At 45.3% G+C, this 22,350-nt stretch overlaps 1 protein-coding gene across 6 annotated transcripts; it reads left to right on the forward strand.

The window, feature by feature from the left end:
- The first annotated feature begins 917 nt into the window (after nt 1-917).
- Rbak (RB-associated KRAB zinc finger) lies at nt 918-21,584 on the forward strand. Of its 6 annotated transcripts, none has more exons than XM_087577919.1 (6): nt 918-1,160; nt 2,266-2,327; nt 10,307-10,433; nt 10,760-10,855; nt 11,839-12,810; nt 19,961-21,584. In XM_087577919.1, exons 2-6 carry the CDS (start codon nt 2,313-2,315, stop codon nt 20,035-20,037), a joined length of 1,287 nt encoding a protein of 428 aa, XP_087434045.1. In that variant the 5' UTR covers nt 918-1,160; nt 2,266-2,312; the 3' UTR covers nt 20,038-21,584.
- The last annotated feature ends 766 nt before the right edge of the window (nt 21,585-22,350 follow it).

Raw genomic sequence — 22,350 nt, forward strand, 5'->3', positions numbered from 1 at the left:
GAGCTATTTTCTTCTTTCTGTGTGTTCTTTCTGGTTCTGTTTTTAATCTCTGTTCATTACACACGTGATCTAGAAACCCACCATTTGTGTTTTCTCTTCCTTCCTTTTTTTGCATCTGCAGCTTTTGTTCGGTTTCCATCAGCTTTGGAAACCGATAGGACAAGAACACTTTTGTGTTATATTATATTCTACTATCTTTAAAAATTGTCATTGTTGGGCTTGAGAGATGGCTCAGTGGTTAAGAGCACTGACTGCTCTGCCAGAGGTCCTGAGTTCAAATCCCAGCAACCACATGGTGGCTCACAACCATTTGTAATGAGATCTGATGCCCTCTTCTGGTGTGTCTGAAGACAGCGACAGTGTACCCACATGTATTAAATAAATGCAAGTTAAAAAAAAATTGTCATTGTTGCCTGGCCCCAAATATCACCTTTCAAGGTCACATTACAGATAGCTGCTTTCTTCTTTCTATATGTTCTTTCTGGTTCTGTTTTGTAGAGTTTCTGTGCATTAGACATGAAATCTAGAAACCCACCATTTGTGTTTTCTTCTCCTTCTTTGTAAAGCATAGCTGGTTATTTCTTGTGCCTAGTACTTCAAGGAAGTTTGGTTAATCGAGAATGACACGCAATTTCCTTTCCTTCTAACAGGATCTTCTTTTATTTTAGGAGTCCCAGGCTATTTCTCCAGGCTCAAAGGGAGTGAAGACAAACAAGAAGGTAAGAGCCGGGTTGGAGGCAGCCATTGCTCTCAGAGGACCGCCTCCAAACTGCTCGGAGAAGGTAGATTTTTGCGCCAGGATCCCTAGATGCAGTGGCGCGCGAAGACTTCTGGGACATTGAGTTTCTGTGCAACTCCTGGGGAGAAAAGAGAGCCTTGGAATTCAGACTTCCGGAAAGATGCTGCACATGCGCGTCGCGGTCCGTGCGCGTTCCTGTGCGTGTGCACGGCCACTGCGCCGCTGTGACTTCCTGCAGGTCCGTCGTCGAGGCTACCTTCCTTCCCACAGCTTTTGCACCCGCTAAGCTGGAGTCGCCGAGCCTGCGGGAACGAGACCGGAGCTTCCGGGGCGGCAGCGAACAGACTCAGCTGTGCTGGCCTGGGAGGCCTAGAGGGAGCTCGGCGCGGAGGACGACAGTGGCGGCGGGGCCGTCTGCTGGGTGAGGCTGGAGGGCGCAGATCGTTCAGGGCTGCAGGAGGGATACTGGGCCCAGCTGTGGCATGCCAGTTCACCCTGGCTCCCTGTTGTCCCTAGCATGCGGGGCCCGGGAGGGTCGAGGTGGTCGGGCTGACAGTAGGGCAGCTGCACAGCTTTAGGCTGCATGGTCGGTACCGAGGACGCTGTGCAGGCAGTGAGAAACTCAGCGGCTCCAGATTCCCATGGTGTCAGTCAGCGCCCATCAGCACCCTTGCTGTCTATGGGTCCCCCTGAGTCTGCCCTTGAGGCATCTTAATAGCCTAGCACACGAAGTCTGCTTTTCCTAATGCTGGTGGAGGAAGACTGAGTCTGCGAAGGTGTGTGACATGATCAAGGTTGTGCGCCGGTTTGTTGATAATGAGCCTCATTGTTTTCCAGTTTCTCCCCTTAGTCCTTTTTTTTTTTTTTAATCTTTTTTTTTTTTTTTCCCGGAGCTGGGGACCGAACCCAGGGCCTTGCGCGCTTGCTAGGCAAGCGCTCTACCACTGAGCTAAATCCCCAACCCCTCCCTTAGTCCTTTTTAAAAATGTGCAGCGGTAACCAAGTTTGGTTGGATAGTTTGAAAACACACAACGCTTTATTACTGTTTGTCGGACGTCTGCCCATCTGGACCAATATCCCTTTTTGTGTTTTAATTTTTTGAGACATGGACTCCCTGTGTCACTCATATTGTTCTGGTAGTGGGTGATCCTCCTGTCTCAACCTTCAGAGAGTTGGGATTACATGTATGGCACCTCATGGAACATGGATCCCAGATATATAGAGCCCAGAATCTTAATTCACTGACATATTTTACAACAGTTTGAACAGGAAATAAAATAAGTAACCGTTTTTGCACCTTTACATCAAATGCCCGTGGATTAAAAAGGAAGCAGTGTAGTGTTCATCATAGAACTGCACTGTCCCCGCCCCCCCTGCCACCCGTTGTGGTTAGGTTTGTGACTTCCGTCCTCTCACCTCTTCATGGTGTGTGTGTAGGCTGTGATTTCATTTTGGTGGTTCCCAGGTGAGAGGCATATCCCTGTGTAGACCAGTTCATCTCTGATTTGAGTGACCTTTTCCTCCAGCAGGTCAGTCGTCAGTGTTGTCTACGGTTTCCCAAGAGGAGCAAAAGATGAGCATATCAAAGGTGAGTTTTTCCAGTTTGTAATTTTTTTTTTCTGACCCCTTTGTGATGTATTTTGGAAGACTTGCCCGGAGCTCTCTTCTTGAGAGTGGTAGTAGAGTGGTTCAGGACCATCTCTAAAGGGCTCTGATGACCTCTTCTGGCATGCAGGTGAACATGCAGCAGAGCAGTCATACATAAAATAAATATTAAATAAATAAGTAGAATGGTAGTGGAGGAAGGAGTATATAAAGGAGACTGTAATATAAAATACACCTGAGTGGCAGGCTGTCATGATCTCTTGTGTAGGCAGTCTGATAACTTTAGGCTAGTGGAGTTACTTGGCAGTGTTAGAAAAAGAATGAGTGGCGCTGGAGAGGTGGCTCAGCGGTTAAGAGCACGGACTGCTCTTCCAGAGGTCCTGAGTTCAATTTCCAGCAACCACGTGGTGGCTCACAACCATCTGTAATGGTATCTGATGCCCTCTTCTGGTGTGTCTGAAGACAACGACAGTGTACTCACATACATAATAAATAAATAAAAATATCTTTTAAAAAAATTGCTATCCCATTACATCACCTGCAACAGCTACTGGGAGATGCCATTTTTGTTCCTTATGGGTAGTAAAGACTTCCTAGGACTTGGAGAATCTTTCATTATTCAAGTTGGTACGAATATGGATAACATATGGATAATCCTAATAGCAACATCTGAGTCCTGTATTCTCTTTGCTGGTTCTGTAAGCAGAGGCCCAAGCTCCCCGAGAACTTGTTGCATAACATTTTTTCAGAGACCAGAATGTCATGAGCCATCGCGATACATTTCTGTCTTTACTTTTTAAATCCCTGAAGTGAATTGTAGATCACATGTTAGTAGTTACTAGTTCGATCAACCTTTTAATAATGTTTCCTTCAGGGGGGCCATGCCCCGGCTGTTGTTCTTTCTTGGTTCTGTCTTGAAGCTGACAGGAAGAGCGTCGGTGGGGGCTAGATATTAAAAGTTGCTGTTTGCTAATAAAACGTTTGCCTATCTTAAATCTTAAATCTCAGTCCTTTGCTTCTGTAGCTGGCCTGCCTTTTGAGTTCCTCTTGGGTGAGAAACTGCAGTCTCTGTCATTTAGCACCTCATTGTAGAACAGCAGGGATTAGTAAAGGATGAGTTGCTAGATCCTTTTCCCTCTTATCCAGATGTCTCTTGCTTGTCAGGCTAGGGGGAGTGCACGGAGCAATAAACTTCTACCAGGAGAAGAGAATTATGCTCACAGAAGGAAAAACTTTTACACAAGCAAATATGGATTAAGCTCACATAAATTCATATACAGATTTATGTACACATATTCATAAATCTCCATTTAAACCAGTTGGGCCCAGCTTACATACTGTCTCAGAATTACATAGTTACACACACACACATATACATACATACATACATACATACATACATACATACATACATACATGACCAGTGCAGAAAGAACTCACTTATTCTGGATGAAAAATGAGTTCCAGTCTTTATTACATAGAGAAAGAAAAAGCTGGGGTTGGGGATTTAGCTCAGCGGTAGAGCACTTGCCTAGCAAGCGCAAGGCCCTGGGTTCGGTCCCCAGCTCCGAAAAAAAGAAAAAAGAAAAAAGAAAAAGCTTCTACCATTTTATTGCTACATGTTTAAACCTGTCTGTAAGAAAAGCTTTGTTCTCTTCAGTAAGACTAAGCCTGCCTTGTTGTTAAGAAAGGACCTGTTCTGCCCCATGCCTCTTTCCCTCTGCATTCTGCATATTGCTCTCTTTATTTGCCTTATAGTTTCTAAGTTATTCCACTCTTCATTCTCCTTCTAATCTTGCTCTCTCCTCCTGCTCTGTTGTAACAATGCTCTGCTCCCGATGCCTTACTCCCAGTGCTTTCTTTCCAATGTTGTATCCCCAGTGTGATCTTTCCCAGTCTTTTCTTCCTTTCCTAGGAGAATAGATCACATGGTTTTTCCAAGTATCCTTTTTTAAAAAAAAGTTCTTAGAAGTTCAAACATGAATTAAAATTATACATTGAACAAGAAGTTTACAACAGAGGATGTTTACACGCATATCCGTTAAGAATAGTTAGCTGGCTAAACAGTCATCGTGTATTACCAGTTCTACAGGTTCCTGGAGAGGTAAAAACCATAACTTTGGTGACTGAGTTATTATCGAAGTTTTGTACAGACAAACCCGGTCAGTATTTTATCTTCTGTCCTTGCACCTGTAGTAAATCCTTAGCTCCCCTTTTATGACCTCTGGTTAATGGGTTTACAGCATCTTGTCATGTGCTCTTGGGTTGTAGATGCCCCCTGGCTGTCTCAGAAGCAATTGACTGGGGATGCTTGAAGACCGGCAGGGTTCTCTTTGCAGCCTTGATTGTCAGAGAGGACTTAGTAGCGGTCCTATTATAAAAGAGCTTAGTAATTACTAGTATAATTTTAGGAATTCTTACAGGATTTTCACGAAGACTTAAGAAGCCATCTGTTTGTCTACATAGCATCACCACAAGACAGTACGTCTTCATTGTCCTGCAGAAATCTGCTCAAAAGGGCGGACTAACACCTAGTGATTGTTGTACATATATATTTAATAATAACAGGGAAAGCATAGTAATAGGAAGAATCCTAAAATGGATTTCTCCTCGGCCTTGCCTAAAGGAGGAAATCCATCTTAGATTTTAATCCGTGGTGGATTGAATCTTAGGAAGATCGCCTGCTAGCTTTCAGCTTCTCCTAGGTGGCTCCTGGCTGGTTCCCCTAGTATGCCTCCTATGGTTTGAATTTTTTTCTGCTTCTTTTCTTTCTCTCTTTCTTTCTTTCTTCCTTCCTTTTTCTTTCTTTCTTTCTTTCTTTTTTTTTTTTTTTTTTAAGAAACTGGGCTATTTATTTGTTGTTTCAAAGTTTGGAGTCTGTCCCTACTGTCTTACCTTTAATTTTTGAAATCCCTTGCGCACCCCGTGAGATTGGTGGTTTTCACAGAAAGATTAATTAGATCGTGTCCATTCATTTTAGGGGTTGAGACAGGAGTTCGTGTAGCTTAGGCTGGCCTCCAGAATGCTACTGTAGCCTGAGAATGACCTTGATGCTGATGACAGATGTGCACCTCTGTCCCTGGCCTGTCCATTCTTTTAGCAAGTCTGTTGTCTTAGTTACTTTTCTGTTTGCATGTTGGAAGTTCCATAATACACAGTCCATCCTGGCAGGAAAGGCAGCAGAAGCTTAATTTAAGGAAGCCGATACTTTATCTATTTTCTGAAGTCAGGAAGGGAAGAGGAAATAGATAGAGGAAAGAGGCTCCCTTTGTGTCAGTAGTCCAGGATCCCAGCCAGGGAATGGGGCCACCCACAGCCATTGGATTTTCCCACTCAGCTCATGTAATGGAGACAGCCCAGTAGGCCCACCTCCCAGGTGACTGCGGTCTATCAGATTGACAACACCCGCACCACAGTAGTTACACATGTTCCTGTTTGTCATTGTGAGATTATCATCTACGAAGTGATGGCGTTTGTCACAAAGTCCTTAGGGAAGGTGGAATGGTAGGCCACTCTAAGTACCATCTCTACTTCCGGTACAAGCTAGGATACTGTGCGAGAGTAGACTCCCTCCCTGGGCCACACAGCTCTGTAAGACGACAGACAGTTTAGAGCGACCACGTGAGCAGCATGTTTCTCGTTCGTTGCTGTCCTGAGTCTACGGATTTAAAATGTTTCCAGTGTCTCAGCACATCTTGTGATTGGCCTTGATATTTAAACCTTTGGAGTTTGGAGGCCAGGTAATCGCTTTAAGTTGGTTCTTGAGATCTTCGTAAACATGTCTTAAACATTTGAACACTGAACATTTTATTGTGAAGTAATTTCAGATTCATAGAAAAGTTACAGAGAAACAAAAGAATTATACAAAGAAATCTTTTGTTCCGTTTGCTCTCATGTACCGTTTTTAAACAGTTTTTTTAAAAAATTTGTCTTGGGCTGGGGATTTAGCTCAGTGGTAGAGCGCTTACCTAGGAAGCGCAAGGCCCTGGGTTCGGTTCCCAGCTCCGAAAAAAAAAGAACCAAAAAAAAAATTGTCTTGGATGTGCCTACATGTGTGCATGTGTGGGGACCAGTATGTACCATATATGCACATGAAGGTCAGAGCACAGCCTGTGGGAGTGAGTTCTCTCCCTTCATACGGATCCTGGGGACAGAGCTCAGATTGTCAGGCTGTGTGGCAAGTGCTTTTACCCACTGAGCCATTTCTCTAGCCCAACCATGCCAGAATGGCTTCTGAAATAACAGGCCATGTGCACTGTATAGCACCAGATGTAATAAAAAACCATGGCACAGTGACAGAGTGCTCACTTAATCTAGAGGACATTACACGTACTTGATCTTGCTTAGCATTGCTTTTGGCAGATCCAACGGGAAGACTCTTAGCCATAGAATCATGGAGTCATACATAGAATCATAGTCTCATACATAGAATATAGAGTTTCATACATTCAATCATAGACTCTCATGCATAGAATCATAGAGTTTCATACATGCAATCATAAAGTCTTGTACATAGAACCCTAAAACCTGAACTCTGTGGGCACTAGGCGTGCATTTAATACACAGACATACACGCAGGCAAAACACCATTCGTATGTCAGAAATCACGGTCCTCTGTCATGTATCAATTTAATTTTTTGAGGTTGAGTGTTTGTCTTGATGCTTGTCTTTTTTTTTTTTTTTTCCGGAGCTGGGGACCGAACCCAGGGCCTTACGCTTGCTAAGCAAGCGCTCTACCAACTGAGCTAAACCCCCAACCCCAGATGCTTGTCTTTTTGTTTATACTATATTTTAGCTGATGATCCTTAATGTTCTGTTTACATTTAGAGGACAATTTTCCTTCTTTAGGATGCTGGAGATAGAATTTGGTGTCTCCACTGTAGGCAAAGAAAGATCGATCATTAGCAGCTAATTCGGATGTGCTCCCGTCATACGTGAGCGTGAGGAGACAGCTGTAGAAGCTGGAAGTGCCGAATGGCTTCCCTGCTGCCGAGGCATGGCCTAGAGAGATGACTCAGCAGTTAATACTTACTGCTTTTCCAGAGGGTACAGGGTTGATCCCAGCACCCACATGGTGACTGACAGCCACCCGTAACCCCAGTTAGCCGGTACTGTCTTCTGGCCATAGGCACTGTGCACATGTGCACATTCTTACATACATACATACATACATACATACATACATACATACTACATGGAAAACGTTCATACAATAGTGACATCTTAAAAACAATATTCAAATTGCCAAATTTGGTCATGCCTTAAAGGTGCATGCCTTTAATCCCAACATTTAGGAGGCAGAGGCAGGCAGACTTCTGTGAGTTCAAGGCCAGCCTGATCTACAAATGAGTTCCAGGACAGCCAATGCTGTTACACAAAGAAACCCTGTATTGAAAAACAAAGAAGGGGTTGGGGATTTAGCTAAGTGGTAGAGCACTTGCCTAGCAAGCACAAGGCCCTGGGTTCGGTCCTCAGCTCCGGAAAAAAAAAAGAAAAACAAAGAGACAAACAAACAAAAACCATAACAACAAAAACCCTCCGATGAAAGCAGTTTAAGAGAGAGAGGTTTGTTTTAGCTCCATCACAAGGCAGTCAGCAGCAGACTCTTGAAGTGGCTGGTCACATTACATCCCCAGTCAAAGAGCTGGAAGCAACAAGTGCTTGGCCCGCCTTGTATTTGTATAGTCCAAGATCTAAGCCAAGGGAATGAGCCGCACACGGTGGGCCGACTTTCCTGCTCCACGTAACTTCATCAAGATAATCCCCTGTAAGAATGAGTAGCCCTTGGCCTGTCTCTCCAGTATTCAGGGCCTCATCTTATTGATCACAGAGATAAACACCTAATTAAATAGGCATTGAGTCATTTTGTAGAGGTGGTGAGTTTTGCCCAACTTAGGGAAACAAAAGCCGTCCAATGTGGATAGAGTTGAGTGAATGTCCTGGTTGAATTTGAATTTGATCTATATTCCTGATAATCCCATACAGATAGTCATTTATTTCATACAGAAATTTTCCCTTTGAACAGTGCGTGTATGATCTTATCACATGGCTGTCCGGGGGTCCTGTGCTTTACTCTCCAGTGACCAGTTGCTCCTTGGTAGCCATGAGGCCCTGAGGGAACTCTGCAAGGACTCTGCTGGAGAGTCTGCTGTTTGTTTTGACTGCAGACCAGTAGCCTCTATATAAAGTTGTATGACCCAAGGTTGTGGTTTCTCTTGTCCACAACTCTTCTCTGTACCTAAAAGACACCACTGAGAAATTCCTATGGCTGGGACCTCCCTTCCACTGCGCTTAGAAGAATGAAATGTGGTCTTCTGTTTCTTTTTTTTTTTTTTTTTTTTTTTTCGGAGCTGGGGACCGAACCCAGGGCCTTGCGCTTCCTAGGCAAGCGCTCTACCACTGAATCCCCAACCCCCTTCTGTTTCTTTTTTAAAAATATATATTTATTATTTATGTTGATATTTGTGTGCCTGTGTAAGCTTATGTGCACCATGTGCATGCAGAAGCTTACAGAAGCCAGGAGAGGGAGCCAGAGTCTAGAACTGGAGTTACCAGGCAGTTGTGAGCTGCCAAACAGGGTGCTGGGAACTGAACTCAGGTCCTCTGCAAGAGCAATGAGCACTTACTGAGCCATCACGGTAGCCCCTGGACTTCGGTTTTTGAATCAGGAAGATAATCATGTGTTTACTCCTAATTTAAAATTGGCCCTCACTGTCAAAAGCTGCCCATAGGAAAGTGCCCTCTTGGTGGCTTTCCACCTACCTTTCTGCCCGACCTCTACGTCCTGGTGCCTGCCTGTTTATCCTTTTTCTTAGCCCCCACCTTTCCTTGTATATTTTATTCTGGTAATACCTTTTGGCTTTGATTCTGTTGTCTTTTTTTTTTAATGTTACAAAATGGTGTAAGAAAGAAATGTTTGCAGTGACATTTCAAATGCTGAAATCTGGGCTGACAAGATGACTCAGTGAGGAAAGGCCCTCTTGACACCACACCTGATAACTTGAGTTTGATCCCCTAAACCCACACAGTGGAAGGAGAGAACTGCCTGCCGAGCTTTCCTCTGAGCCCCACATATTTGGTGCCACACATTTGCTAAAATCCATTTCTTAAAATCCAAAGCGGGGCAAAAACAGCGGGACAATGGGAAGAAGAGAAGCAGGGCTGAGTTGGGAGGGTTCCATTATGAAGGGACTCAGGACTGCCAGCAAAGGAGACTAAAGGCGGTGACAGGATAATGGGATGCATATGTCTGTTATATGTGTGACTGTCTCCTCCTTGGTCTCGCAGGCTCTGAGAGCAGAAACGCTGTTTTGCATATCTTACAGTCATAATCCAGTTGAAAACTGGGAACTCCACTGTTGTGTCTCTGTTTCATTTCCTGTAGCTGTGATTAAAAACCCCTGAGAGAAGCAACTTAAAGGAGAAGGGTTTGTTTAGCTCATGATCCCAGGTTATGATCCATAACTCTGTGGATATCAGGTGCAAAAATGTTAAGCAGTTGGTCACATTACAGCTAATGTGAAGAGCAAAGAGCACTGAATTCATGAGTGCTTAGTAGCACTCAGCTTGCTTTCTCCACTCTTAAATAATGCAGGATCTCTGTCCAGGGAATGATGCCGCCCACAGTGGGCGGGTCTTCCCACTTGAGATAACTTAAGAAACACTGTGCCACAGGCCAACCTGGTTAGACAATTCTATTGCACCTCCTTTTCCCAGATGAGTCTAGATTATGTCAAGTTGACAGTTAACTGTCACGTCAGAGTTTTGGTTTTGTTTCCCAAGATGACATGTTTACAATATGATGTTGAGATTTCCTGCAGCAATATAGTTTGTTTTCCTCCCGGGCTCTGTAACATAAAATAAGGTACACAGCACTCATGGTTAACTGTACCAGTAGCTTGAGAAACACTTGTTCTCCCCGTGCATTTTATAAATGTCCTCATTCCGATCGTGTCATTGCAGGGCCCACTGTCATTCAAGGATGTGGCTGTGGCCTTCTCCCAGGAGGAGTGGCAGCAGCTGGACTCTGAGGAGAGGACGACCTACCGGGATGTGATGCTGGAGACCTACAGCAACCTCGTCTCCGTGGGTGAGGGTCGCTTGCTTCCTAAACACTGAATTTAATGATTTGTCTTTGTGTTTGAAGGAACAAGTGCTAAGACTCTTAGTCCTTTTGGGTAGACATCGGGTATGTCTTTACTGCTCCATTGAATGAGCCTACGTTTCTCCCTTTTGTAGTACTGGAGATTGACCCCAGAGCCTCCTGCATGGTAGGCTACAGCCGTGTACACAAAAGGCTCTGCTTTTACTTGGTAAACACAGGCAAAGCCTTAATGTAACTCATGGTGCAGTTTCCTATACCACAGTGGTTCTCCTATACCACAGTTGGTCCAAACCTCCTTTTCTTGTTAACAGGGTATGATGTCACCAAGCCAAACGTGATTATTAAGTTGGAACAGGGAGAAGAACCCTGGACAGTGGAAGGTGACCGCCATGCTAAGAGGCATTTGGGTGAGTGAATAGAGTAAAATTTTAAAAAGCACTTCTTCTTAAATTAACTAATTTTGTAGGGGAAGCTTCTGAAAACCTGATGCTTTAGAGCAAACGAGATCCAGAAGCATGAAGGTTCATTTGTATTCAGAATTAAGAAAAAATTGAGGAAAAGACTATGAGGGGACACACGACAGGTTAGGGAATGTAGGTCAGGACATGGCAAGGAGATTCAAGGCTAACATAGTGGGCACTCGCTCTGTGTCGCAAATGTCCACGCCCTGGTGCGGGACTCTAAGTGGGAGGAACTTGAAACTTTGAGAATGTTTTCTAATGTGCCAGGTTGAAAGACAAAGATTTCACTGAGTGTGGTAGCTGAGGTCTGTAGTCCCAAAACTCCAGGTAAGGCAGGCAAATTGCTGAAAGGCCAGCCTGGGCTAAAGAAAAAGAGACTGTTTCAAACAAAAACAAAAGCAAAGATTACAGAAGTGTCTGAGGTATAAAAATCTCCCATGAGATGGAGACCCATCGATGGAAATGCACAAGCGTCTAGAGTGCCAGCCTTCCTGCGTGGTGATATATTACCATGGGATAGTAATGACAGTCTGTCTCCCAGACATGGGCCACATTAAACGTTTCTTTTCATATGCCCAATAATGACTGTCCCCTGCTTCCCTTTGCTGCGAGTCCTCCTTCCTGCTTCGTCTGTCTGTGTCCGGTGCCCTTTCAGTAACCGTGCCCTCTGCTCATCATTGCTCAGTCACAGTTGTAAAGATGATATTTGTAATGTAAGGCGCATGTTTCCATTGTAAATTGATTCTTCATTTCTTACCCACCCCCACATATGCATACACACAGATTATAGATTATAAATCAAAGGAAAAGGAGACCTGCACATTCATGATAACTTACTCACAGATTGTCCACAAATCCAGCATCTGGGTGCCACCCCCTCTGTAGCTTGTATACTCGTGTTGACAACATCTGTTCAATCTCCTTTTCAGAAATCAAAAAAGTTGATGACCCCAGAGAAGGAATCCAGGAAAATGGCAAGAAACATCTGCAGTGCGGTGATGATCTCCACAGCTGGAGAGTGGAGAAGGGGGACGAGTTTGATGAAGCCTGCACCCTAGAACCACCCCTCATTTCCCCCAGCTCAGGTGCTCACAGCTGTGTCTCCTGTGGGAAGACTTTGGAATCTGTTACAGAACTGATTTGCAGTGATGGAAGCTATGCAGTAGAGAAGCCCGACAAGTGTTTTGAGTGTGGGAAAGGGTACAGAGAAAACCCTGAGGACCTTAACCAAAGTGAGGGTAACTCTTCTGAACGTGACGAAAGTATTCTGCAGAAAATCACCATTTTGGAGAAACCCTTTGACTATGAGTGCTTGGAAGCCTTAGACAGGGAAAGTGTTTTCATGGCTCATGAGAGAGCTTACATGGGGGAGAAGCCCTATGAATGGAACGGTTCTGGACCAGACTTCATCCAGATATCAGACTTCAGTACGTATCACAGATCACAAGTGGAAATGAAGCCCTTCGAATGTACGCAGTGTGGGAAGTCCTTCTGTAAGAAGTCCAAATTCATCATCCATCAGAGAGCGCACACAGGAGAGAAACCGTATGCTTGCGGTGTGTGTGGAAAGTCCTTTAGTCAAAAGGGGACCCTCACTGTACATCGGAGGTCACACTTAGAGGAGAAGCCCTATAAGTGCGATGAGTGTGGGAAGACCTTCTGTCAGAAGTTACACCTCACACAGCACCAGAGAACTCACTCAGGAGAGAAGCCCTACGAATGTAGCGAGTGCGGGAAGACCTTCTGCCAGAAGACGCACCTTACTCTACACCAGAGGAATCATTCAGGGGAGAGGCCCTATCCGTGTAGTGAATGCGGAAAATCCTTCTCCCGGAAGTCTGCCCTCAATGACCATCAGAGAACACACACAGGAGAGAAGCTCTACGCGTGTAACGAGTGTGGTAAGTCCTACTACCGGAAGTCCACCCTCATCACACACCAGAGAACACACACAGGGGAGAAGCCCTATCAGTGTAGTGAGTGTGGGAAGTTCTTCTCTCGCGTGTCGTACCTCACCATACACTATAGGAGCCATTTAGAAGAGAAACCTTATGAGTGTACAGAATGTGGGAAAACCTTCAATCTAAACTCCGCCTTCACCAGGCACCGGAAGGCCCATGCAGAAGAGAGAGTGCAGGAGTGCGGTGAGTGTGGGAAGCCGTCCCGGCTGCAGTATCTCCCTGATCACGCTGATGGCCTAGGAGAGAAGCACCACGGGTGTAATGAGTGTGGGAAGACCTTCCTTGAAAACTCAGCCTTCAGCAGGCACCAGCCCGTTCCCGAAGGGGAGAAAACTTACGAGTGTAACATATGCGGGAAGGTGTTCTCTGACCTGTCGTGCTACACTGTGCATTACAGAGGTCATTCAGAAGAGAAACCCTTTGGCTGCAGCGAGTGTGGGAAAACCTTCTCTCATAATTCATCCCTCTTCAGACATCAGAGAGTACACACAGGCGAGAAGCCGTACGAGTGTTACGAGTGTGGCAAGTTCTTCTCGCAGAAGTCCTACCTCACTATCCATCACAGGATCCATTCAGGAGAGAAGCCGTACGAGTGTAGCAAGTGTGGCAAAGTGTTCTCTCGGATGTCGAACCTCACCGTCCACTACCGAAGCCATTCAGGAGAGAAGCCCTATGAATGTAATGAGTGTGGAAAAGTCTTCTCCCAGAAGTCGTACCTCACTGTTCATTACCGGACTCATTCAGGAGAGAAGCCTTATGAATGTAACGAATGTGGGAAAAAATTCCACCACAGATCAGCCTTCAATAGCCATCAGAGAATTCATAAAAGAGGGACTATAAATGTACTTAATGTAGAAAATCTCTGACGTCTCAATTTTTAAAAAGACATATGGTTATAGTGAACATTGGGAGTCCAATAGGTAGTCAAGGGTGCCCCCCCAAACTTTTAATATATGTGGTGCTGGGAACTGAATATGGGCCCTTTGCATGCTATAGAAATTCTGCACTGAGCTGGACTGCAGTGACTCACGAGTTGAGCACCCCTGCTCTTAAAGAGTGTGAAGTCCTAAAACAAAATCCATTTTAACCTGAATTTTCAGAGCAGAATCTGTAAAGATTGGGCAAGAAGCAAACCGTTTATGGGACAGTAGGTAATTTTTACAGGAGTGAAACTTCGAAAGTATTTAATATTTATTTTTTATTTAAATTGTATTTACATATCAGGGAGCGTTGCCGAGAACTGTCAGCCGATGAGTATAACTCACCTTGGACACATACGCTAAAAGCCATATTTCTGATGTCAGACCAGGTGTCTATAGACAGGATGCAAGAAGCCGTCAGCTCTGAGCAAAGTTATGAAATGAAATTATAAAGCTAGCGCTTGGCCACGAGGATGACTAAACCACGGCACCTCTGCTGTTCTAGAAGTCGAGCAGCCATTCTATGCAATGTTTGCCATCTCCGCCTCGAACGATTGGTGGAAACCTGGTATCCAGGATTAGCAACGCCTGTTACAGTGGGTCCATTGGTGGGATATGCTATGTGATCGGGAAGTACATAGTTTTCTAGGTCACTGCTTGCCAGGAGAGCGGTTTTGTAAAAAATTTTCAACTGGAATTGAGCAAAAAATTTTTTAAAATACTATTTTGATAAACTATGCTGTCTTAGTGTTCTGTTGCTGTGAAGAGACACGATGGCCATGGAAATTCTTGGAAAGGTAAACATTTAATCGAACTCTGCTCTGAACTCTAGTTCAGAGGTCTAGCCCGCTGTAATGGTGGCGAGCATCATGGTGGCACGCAGGCAGACATGATGCGGAGGGGAAGCTGAGAGTTCCACATCTGGACCCACAGGCAGCAGGGAGAGAGAGATACTGGGCCTGACTTGAGTGTTTGAAATCCCAAAATCCCAAATACCCCCTAGCGACACACTTCCTCTAGCAAGGCAACACCTATTCTAACAAGGTCACACCTAGTGCCACTTCCTAATGACCCAAGATCCAGATCTATGAGCCTGTGGGAGCCATTTCTGTTCGAGCCACCACATATGCACACCTAACTTGGGGTCGTGTCCTCTAACTAGAAGAGTGTGTACCGTAGACATGCCGTGTTTCCGTTTATCACCTCGTACTGTCAGGCCTTTAGAATACAGTATTCTTCTCTCAGACACTTTCTGGTTGACACTTTTTGGGCATAATGCCTTGCAAAAAATGTTTTGACTGCCTACCATTTCTCCATGTGAGAATCCTCCAAGCATCACGATTCTCTTTTGATTGCCACACAGTAGATGTGTCCCAAGACCCCCCCAGGCATTACTTGAAGCGATGTAGTCCCAAACCATAAGTACTGTGGTTCTGCAACACCTTATGTGGTTGCTAAGACAGCTGCTTAGTGGTGGGCAGTCGTGAGTGCAATGTGGAATCCCTGAACAGAAGGATTGACACTCCAATGGTGAAAGACCCCCAGAGAGGACCTTTCCCTCAGGAGGAGTCCCAAGCGCCCAATGACCGAGCCGAGTCCACTCGGATGCAATCAGCAAGAGGGTTTATTGGAAAACACAGGTACCTGCGGGCACACAGTCTCTTCGGAGGACTTGCGCGCCCAGCAGCTCCAGCATGGGGCTTTTATAGGGATTGGGGAAGCAGAAGCGGGCGTACAGAAGCAGATGCATAGTTACGGGGATTGGTGGATTCAAACGAGGCACATAGACATGTTCACATATGATTGGCTATTTCACATGATGAGGTAATAAGGTATAGCTACACACATTGGCAGGTTTGGGGCGTCCTGGATGTCGGGGGCTGGGGGCTTATCTCTTTCTGCCAGGTGGCCTGTGAGTGGTATTCCTGGTCTGTTCTGCATTCCTTTCCTTTTATGGTCTGTTAGTTTTCATGGTGACTCGGCCCTAGGTATCTGGGCGTGCCTGGGCTCGTTCAAGCCTGTTGCAACTCTGAGTTAAGACTCATGGGGTGGGTCTTTCAATGGGATGTCTTCAACTTTCCATAGATGATGTCGATTTACACTGTAGGTTAGTGGGGTCTCGTGTCCACTCCGCCACAGGGCTTGGGCCACTTGGGGAGGCAGGACATGGGAAGTTTGACTGTGCTTACTTACCCCATCCTGCCACAGCCAGGTGGGTAGTGGGTCATAGGGCAGCCCCAGGACACCGCTCCAGGGGTGGGGAAGCACGGTCTGAGCTCGGGGCAGCCGGAATTGGCTTGGGGGGCCCTTGGGGCTAGGTCTAGCCAAGGCTGAGAGGGCAAAGGGGGGAAGCTCTGACTGGTCCCGTGGAGATAGTCCTTGGCTGGACGGCAGGATGCAGGCTTGGTGGTGGAGGTATCCGGGAGTGTGGGGAGACTTTCTTCTGGAGATTAGATGGTGGCTTTGTAGGCAAAGGGCTCCTCTACAGCTCCCCATGGTGGACCCCGATGAAAAGAGACAGCCCATGGTTTTAAGACATTTATTGCCATGGCAGAAGTGGATGAGTAAAACCGTACCCCACTTCTTAGAGTGGGCCTAGGATTAAATACCGTTTTCAGGGAGGAATGTCTGGGAAGGAAAGTTCATTGGCTAAGCCCCCAGGCCTTTGGGCGTCTCATTATAATGGAGATCTGTCTTGAGCCTGTGTGACCTGGTGTCCTCCTCTACTTGTGGAGGGGCATCGGGCGTTGCCCTTGCATGACTGATGGCTACCAATCTATGGAGGGCTGCGGGCTACTGACCTGCCGGGTTTCCTGAAATGCCTACCATTCCTCAGGGTCACCGGAGTTTAATACCTCCTCAACCGGAACTAGGGTGCCTTTCACTGTCCCACATTACATCTCAGGAACTGAGGGCTGAGGATAGGGTTCTGTAGGAAGGCCCTTGCTTAGATGGCATGAGGTTGTGTTTGGTTTCCAGTACTCTCCCCCAAGCATTGTTAACCTGCTTCCACTTAGTATGTTTGCACTGTGATTGGCAGCCCATCCCACAGATAACTAAGACTACGGAAAGTCCGGCTAGAGGTTAGGAGGAGAGCCTACTATAACTTGATTATAGGGGTTATAGCATACAAGATCATTTTTATAACACTGGGGTTTTCAAGAAAAACAAAGCTAGATTATTTTGAGAGTAGTGCCTGTTTATAACAATCTTCAAGTGCATAAGGAAAAATACATATTCAAGAATTACGCCTAGGGGGGTTGGGGATTTAGCTCAGTGGTAGAGCGCTTGCCTAGGAAGCGCAAGGCCCTGGGTTCGGTCCCCAGCTCCAAAAAAAAAGAACCAAAAAAAAAAAAAAAAGAATTACGTCTAGGAAAAACAATTTGGCCACACAGTGGGGCCTCTTGTGGTTTTCAAGAGGAGCTCTAAGGGCTATCAGCTTCCCCTGTAAGCCCACATGTAGTGGAATCTCAAAACCAAGTGATTTCACGGAAATGAGCATGCCGAATCTAAGACATAGAGTTTCGATAGTTACCAAGGCTTGAGTATAGAGGCTGGATCGATAGATGGCTCTGCAGTTAGAAGTGTGTGCGTTCTTTACAGACCTGAGCGTGGCTTCTAGCATCCACATGGGGTGGCCCACAACCACCTGTAACTTCAACTCTAGAGGATGCAGCACCCTCTTGTCTATGGGCAAGGGCACTCATGTGCACATATTCGTGCACACACAAAAATACGCACAGCTAAAAGTGTGCTTTTGTTTTTTAATATTGAGTGTGGTGACTTCAGTCCTGCAATCCCAGCATAAAAGAGGCAGAGGAGTGCTGTGACTTCAAGACATGGGTGACAAGATATAGTGAGACCCTCTATCAAAACAGAGGGTTAGGGATTTAGCTCAGCGGTAGAGCGCTTGCCTAGCAAGCACAAGGCCCTAGTTCAGTCCCCAGCTCCGAAAAAAAAAAGAAAAAAGAAAAAAGAAAAAAACAAAACAAAACAAAACAAAAAAAAAAAAAAACCAGAGTGAAGCATTTGCTACTCACCGTGTAGAAATGTTGTAAAGCCATAGACACAGTGGCCTAAGAGTAAATTGACCACGAGAACAGAATATTATACAGGTCCCGGGAATGTGGGTCATCTGTCTTAGCGAGTGGCACTTAAGAGGCAAAGACCTCGGTCCCCCGCTCCGAAAAAAAGAACTAAAAAAAAAAAAGGGGGCAAAAACGTCACTTCTGTTTGACATTTTGTCAGTTGTGTGTATAATGAAGAGTTAAACCAAATGAGGTGTTTGTTTTTGAAGTATAAAATAACATACGAATAGGAGGGGCATACACAGGGATCATTCCTTGTGAGCCCAGCACTGAGGGGTAGAGGCAAAGGTAGGTCAGCTTGATGCACAGAGCAAGTCCCAGGCCAGTCAGGACTATGCAGTGAGACCTTGCCTCAAAAAATTTAGGTTTTATACCTAAAGGTACAGGCAATGTTCTAAGCAAGATTGAGAAGGCTTTAAAGCATAAAGGCTTAATTGGATTATGCTGAATTGAGAAAGTGGAAGGTAGGGACTGGAGTGATGGCTCATTCCTGAAGAGTACTCAGTGCCCTTGAGGGGACTTGACTGGGGCATCTCTTTTTTTTTTTTTTTTTTTTGGTTCTTTTTTCCGGAGCTGGGGACCGAACCCAGGGCCTTATGCTTCCTAGGCAAGCGCTCTACCACTGAGCTAAATCCCCAACCCCGACTGGGGCATCTCTTAACCACCTGTAATTCCAGTGCCATACCCAACAGCACTGGTCTCTGCACTCCCACATACACAGACACAATTTTGAATAATTTTTAAGTGAGTGGGGTGGGATAGAGAAATGGTTCAACATTTAATAGCACTCGCTGCTCTTCCAGAGGACCTCAGTTTAGTTCCTAGTACCCACCACAGGTGGCTCACAACCATCTTTAACTCAACCTCCAAGGGATCTGACACCCTTTTCTGGCCTCTGTGGGCATCTGTACTCATGTATGCATAACACATGCAACCTTAAGAATGAATCATTTTGGGCTGGAGAGATGGCTCAGTGGTTAAGAGCACCGACTGCTCCTGAGTTCAATTCCCAGCAACCACATGGTGGCTCACAACCATCTGTAAAGAGATCCGATGCTCTCTTCTGGTGTGTCTGAAGACAGCTACGGTGTACTTATATATAATAAATGAATAAATCTTTAAAAAAAAAAAGAATGAATCATTTTGAGTTTAGGAAAATGGGAAGGTTGACTATTCTTGCAGTTCATACGGAAGGGTAAAGGTACTGGCAAACTTTTTCCGTAAGGAGCCAGTTAGCAAATAGTGTAGCTTTTGTCCTAGCACAGCTGCCTCTGAACTTTCTTCTTGTAATAGGCAGGCAACCCCATGTTGTCCACAGACAACTGTGCCTGGCTATTTCCCACTGCGCTTTATTCGCAAGCATCAGGGCATCAGAAGCCGGCCTAGAGCTCCTGGTTTCCTGGGACTTTATCTGGAACATATAAAGAAAACCTAATCAATGGGAGGAGAATATAAGCAAAAGACACGGCCGACCGTCCACTTCACTAAAGGAAAGCAAATGGCCGTATCGCAATACATATGTGAGAAGATGTTTTATCTCAATAACCAAGGGGTGATACATTGAAAACCCAACCACTGAGGGCTGTGAGATAGCTGCATAGTCCTGTGACCCGCGCCTATGATGGAAGGAAGAAGCCTAACTCCTGAAAGGTCTCTTCTGAGTTGCACATGCTTGGCAGGTGGCACGTCCACACTTACACATTATACACAATCATTTAAAAAACCCATTCGCGGGGTTGGGGATTTGACTCAGTGGTAGAGCACTTGCCTAGGAAGCGCAAGGTCCTGGGTTCGGTCCCCAGCCCCCCCCCCAAAAAAAAAAAAAGAAAAAAAGAAAAAACCCATTCGCTGAAATAGTCAAAAATGGAGACACAGGGGTTGGGAATTTAGCTCAGTGGTAGAGCGCTTGCCTAGCAAGTGCAAGGCCCTGGGTTCGGTCCCCAGCTCCGAAAAAAAGAAAAAAGAAAAAAGAAAGAAAAAAGAATTTTCAATAGCAAGAATCTCAACAGGAGCTTTTTTTAAAAAAATAAATAGATATTTATTTTTAATTTGTGTATGTGTGTGTGTGTCACATGTGTGCAGGTGCCTCTGGAAGACAGGAAGGGGTATTGGATCCCCTGAAACTGGAGTTCCAAGCAGCCATGAGCCTTCTCACATAAAGCTGAGAACCCAGCTTTATTCCTCTCCAGACACTAACTGCCACCCCTCCAGCCCTGGAAAAGGACGTGTGAGAAACACGTCATGTGATAACCTGTTGTGGTTTGCCCTGGAGTTACCTGTATTTAGATGCTAATTCCGCTGCCTCAAGGATGGCTGCCTGGTCATACTCAGGACTCACAAGACTTCACCTGAACCTTCTCCCCATTTAATTTGTAAAATACAGGTGAGGTCAGGTACAGGATAGAAGGAGGCCTGTCATTGGATGAGAAGGAAGGATGGGCGGGAGAGAAGTTTGAAGGAAGAGGAGGAGGCTGGAATGGAAAGGAGGAAAAGACAGGAGGGACAGGGAGAGAAGCCGTGGCAGGACAACATGGCGGGTGACGCTAAGATTCCACGCTGCACCTTTGCAGGTCGTTACGAATGTTTTTAAGGGATGGATGTGTACAGGGCTTTGCATGTTTAGGTGGGCAATTATATCTTATCAATTGGGCCAAAGGTTATTGTGTTGTGTGTGTTCTTTCATGTAGTGATTTAAGTGTAAGGGAGTGTGGTGCGGCTAGTCTGGGCCACCATGGAATTGGAATGTGTGCTTCTGGCAAGACATCCAGCAGATATCTTGGGTCACTGTGGTGCCGGACTTAGTGGGGGATAAAAGATACCCCTTTTATTTTTTGTATTTTTACAACAACAATAACCCACTTTGAAAACGTTAACTTACACATTGTCTCAGTCAGGGTTTCATTGCTGTGAGCAGACACTATGACCAAAGCAACTCTTTTTTTTTCTTTTTTTTTTTTTTTTTGGAGCTGGGGACCAAACCCAGGGCCTTGCGCTTGCTAGGCAAGCGCTCTACCACTGAGCTAAATCCCCAACCCCCCAAAGCAACTCTTATAAAGGGAAACATTTAATCGGGGCTGGCTTACAGTTTCAGAGGTTCAGCCCACTATCATCATGAAAGTGTGCAGACAGACACGGTGCTGGAGGAGGCCAAACCTGTTCAAACCCCACAAGCCTGTAATTACCCTTTTACTCAAACTGGGCAGAAACACACACACACACACACACACACACACACGCACTAAAAATATATAATGTGAAACTTTAAGAGAAAGAACATCCCAGAAGGCTCAAGGCTCACATGTGGAGTAGGCTGGACAGATTGAAGGAGTTTATTCCTGCCATGGAATCCTGTTGCACAGTGGGAAAGGATGAGTCTAAACTGCCACATGGCGGAGTCAAGACTCCTAGACATGCATAAGCACGTGCTGCAATTCCTTGTGAAGGATAAAACCAGGCAAAACACCCAGCAGTCAGTAGAACACCACTTAACTGGAGCTGAGGCTTACGGGATTGTGTATCTGGTTCCTGCAGTTTTCTGTGTATAAAGCTGGTGCTGAAGCCCCCAGTGTATCAGAGTGGCCAGTTTTTATAGCTATACAGGACCCTTCTTTAGCTTTGGTGGTTTCTGCTATGATGTTCTGCAACCCTGCCCTTGAAGCCTTACCACCGTGCTATATTTTAAATAAAATACTTGAAAAGGTCAAAAGGCCAGGAAATCTTTCTTCATTCCACATTTTTACATATATAATGTGTTTGTACTTCGAAATGTGTCTGAATTCTCTCTTCAATATAGAAGCAAATGTGTATTCTTTTGTTTCTATCAAATTGGGGGTTCCGTTGGTGGTGGGTTTTTGTTTTGTTTTGTTGTGTTGTCTTGTGTTGTGTTGTGTTTTTGAGACAGGGTCTGTAGCCCAGAGTGGCCTGGAATCCACTATGAAGACCAGGCTGACCTCGAACTCACAGAGCTTCACCTGCCTCTGCTCCCCAAGTACTGGGATTAAAGGTGTGCACCCCCAGGCCAGCTCATATCCATTATTGCATTTATTCTGTAAATATATGATGGGTGTATGTGTATGTATGTATGTATGTATGATTATGTAGTGTGTGAATCAGCTTTTATATTTCCAAATTTTAAAATTTCATATTTCTACATTTAAGATGTATCTTTAGGGCAAATATCACAGTGTCAATGGCTTGATGAAGAGTCATGTTTAAGAAATGTTCAGGAGGCCTGCAAGGTGGTTCATCCAGTAAAGGCTCCAGCTGTCCAACCTGCAAGCTCGAACAGTTCCTGGGACTCACACGGTGGAAGGAGAGAGCCAACTCCTGCAAGCTGTCTTCTGACCTCCACACCGGGGCCGAGACACATGCACGCCTTCATACATATATATACAAAATAAATGAAAACCTATCTGAAAGGTTCTTGGGCAGCCATTGTGGTCCCACTCCTGCCTGTAATCCCAGCACGGAAG

The sequence above is a fragment of the Rattus norvegicus genome, chromosome 12 (genome assembly GCF_021556685.1).
Source record: "Rattus norvegicus strain SHRSP/BbbUtx chromosome 12, alternate assembly SHRSP_T2T, whole genome shotgun sequence".
Taxonomy (NCBI): domain Eukaryota; kingdom Metazoa; phylum Chordata; class Mammalia; order Rodentia; family Muridae; genus Rattus; species Rattus norvegicus.

Bases quoted from the DNA above. Each gene is read 5' to 3' on its own strand.
- Rbak (XM_087577917.1), top strand. The intron at 10,856-11,838 runs GTGAGTGAATAG...TCTCCTTTTCAG, and splicing joins CCATGCTAAGAGGCATTTGG to AAATCAAAAAAGTTGATGAC. The intron at 12,811-13,267 runs GTAAGTCCTACT...TGTGCATTACAG, and splicing joins CTACGCGTGTAACGAGTGTG to AGGTCATTCAGAAGAGAAAC.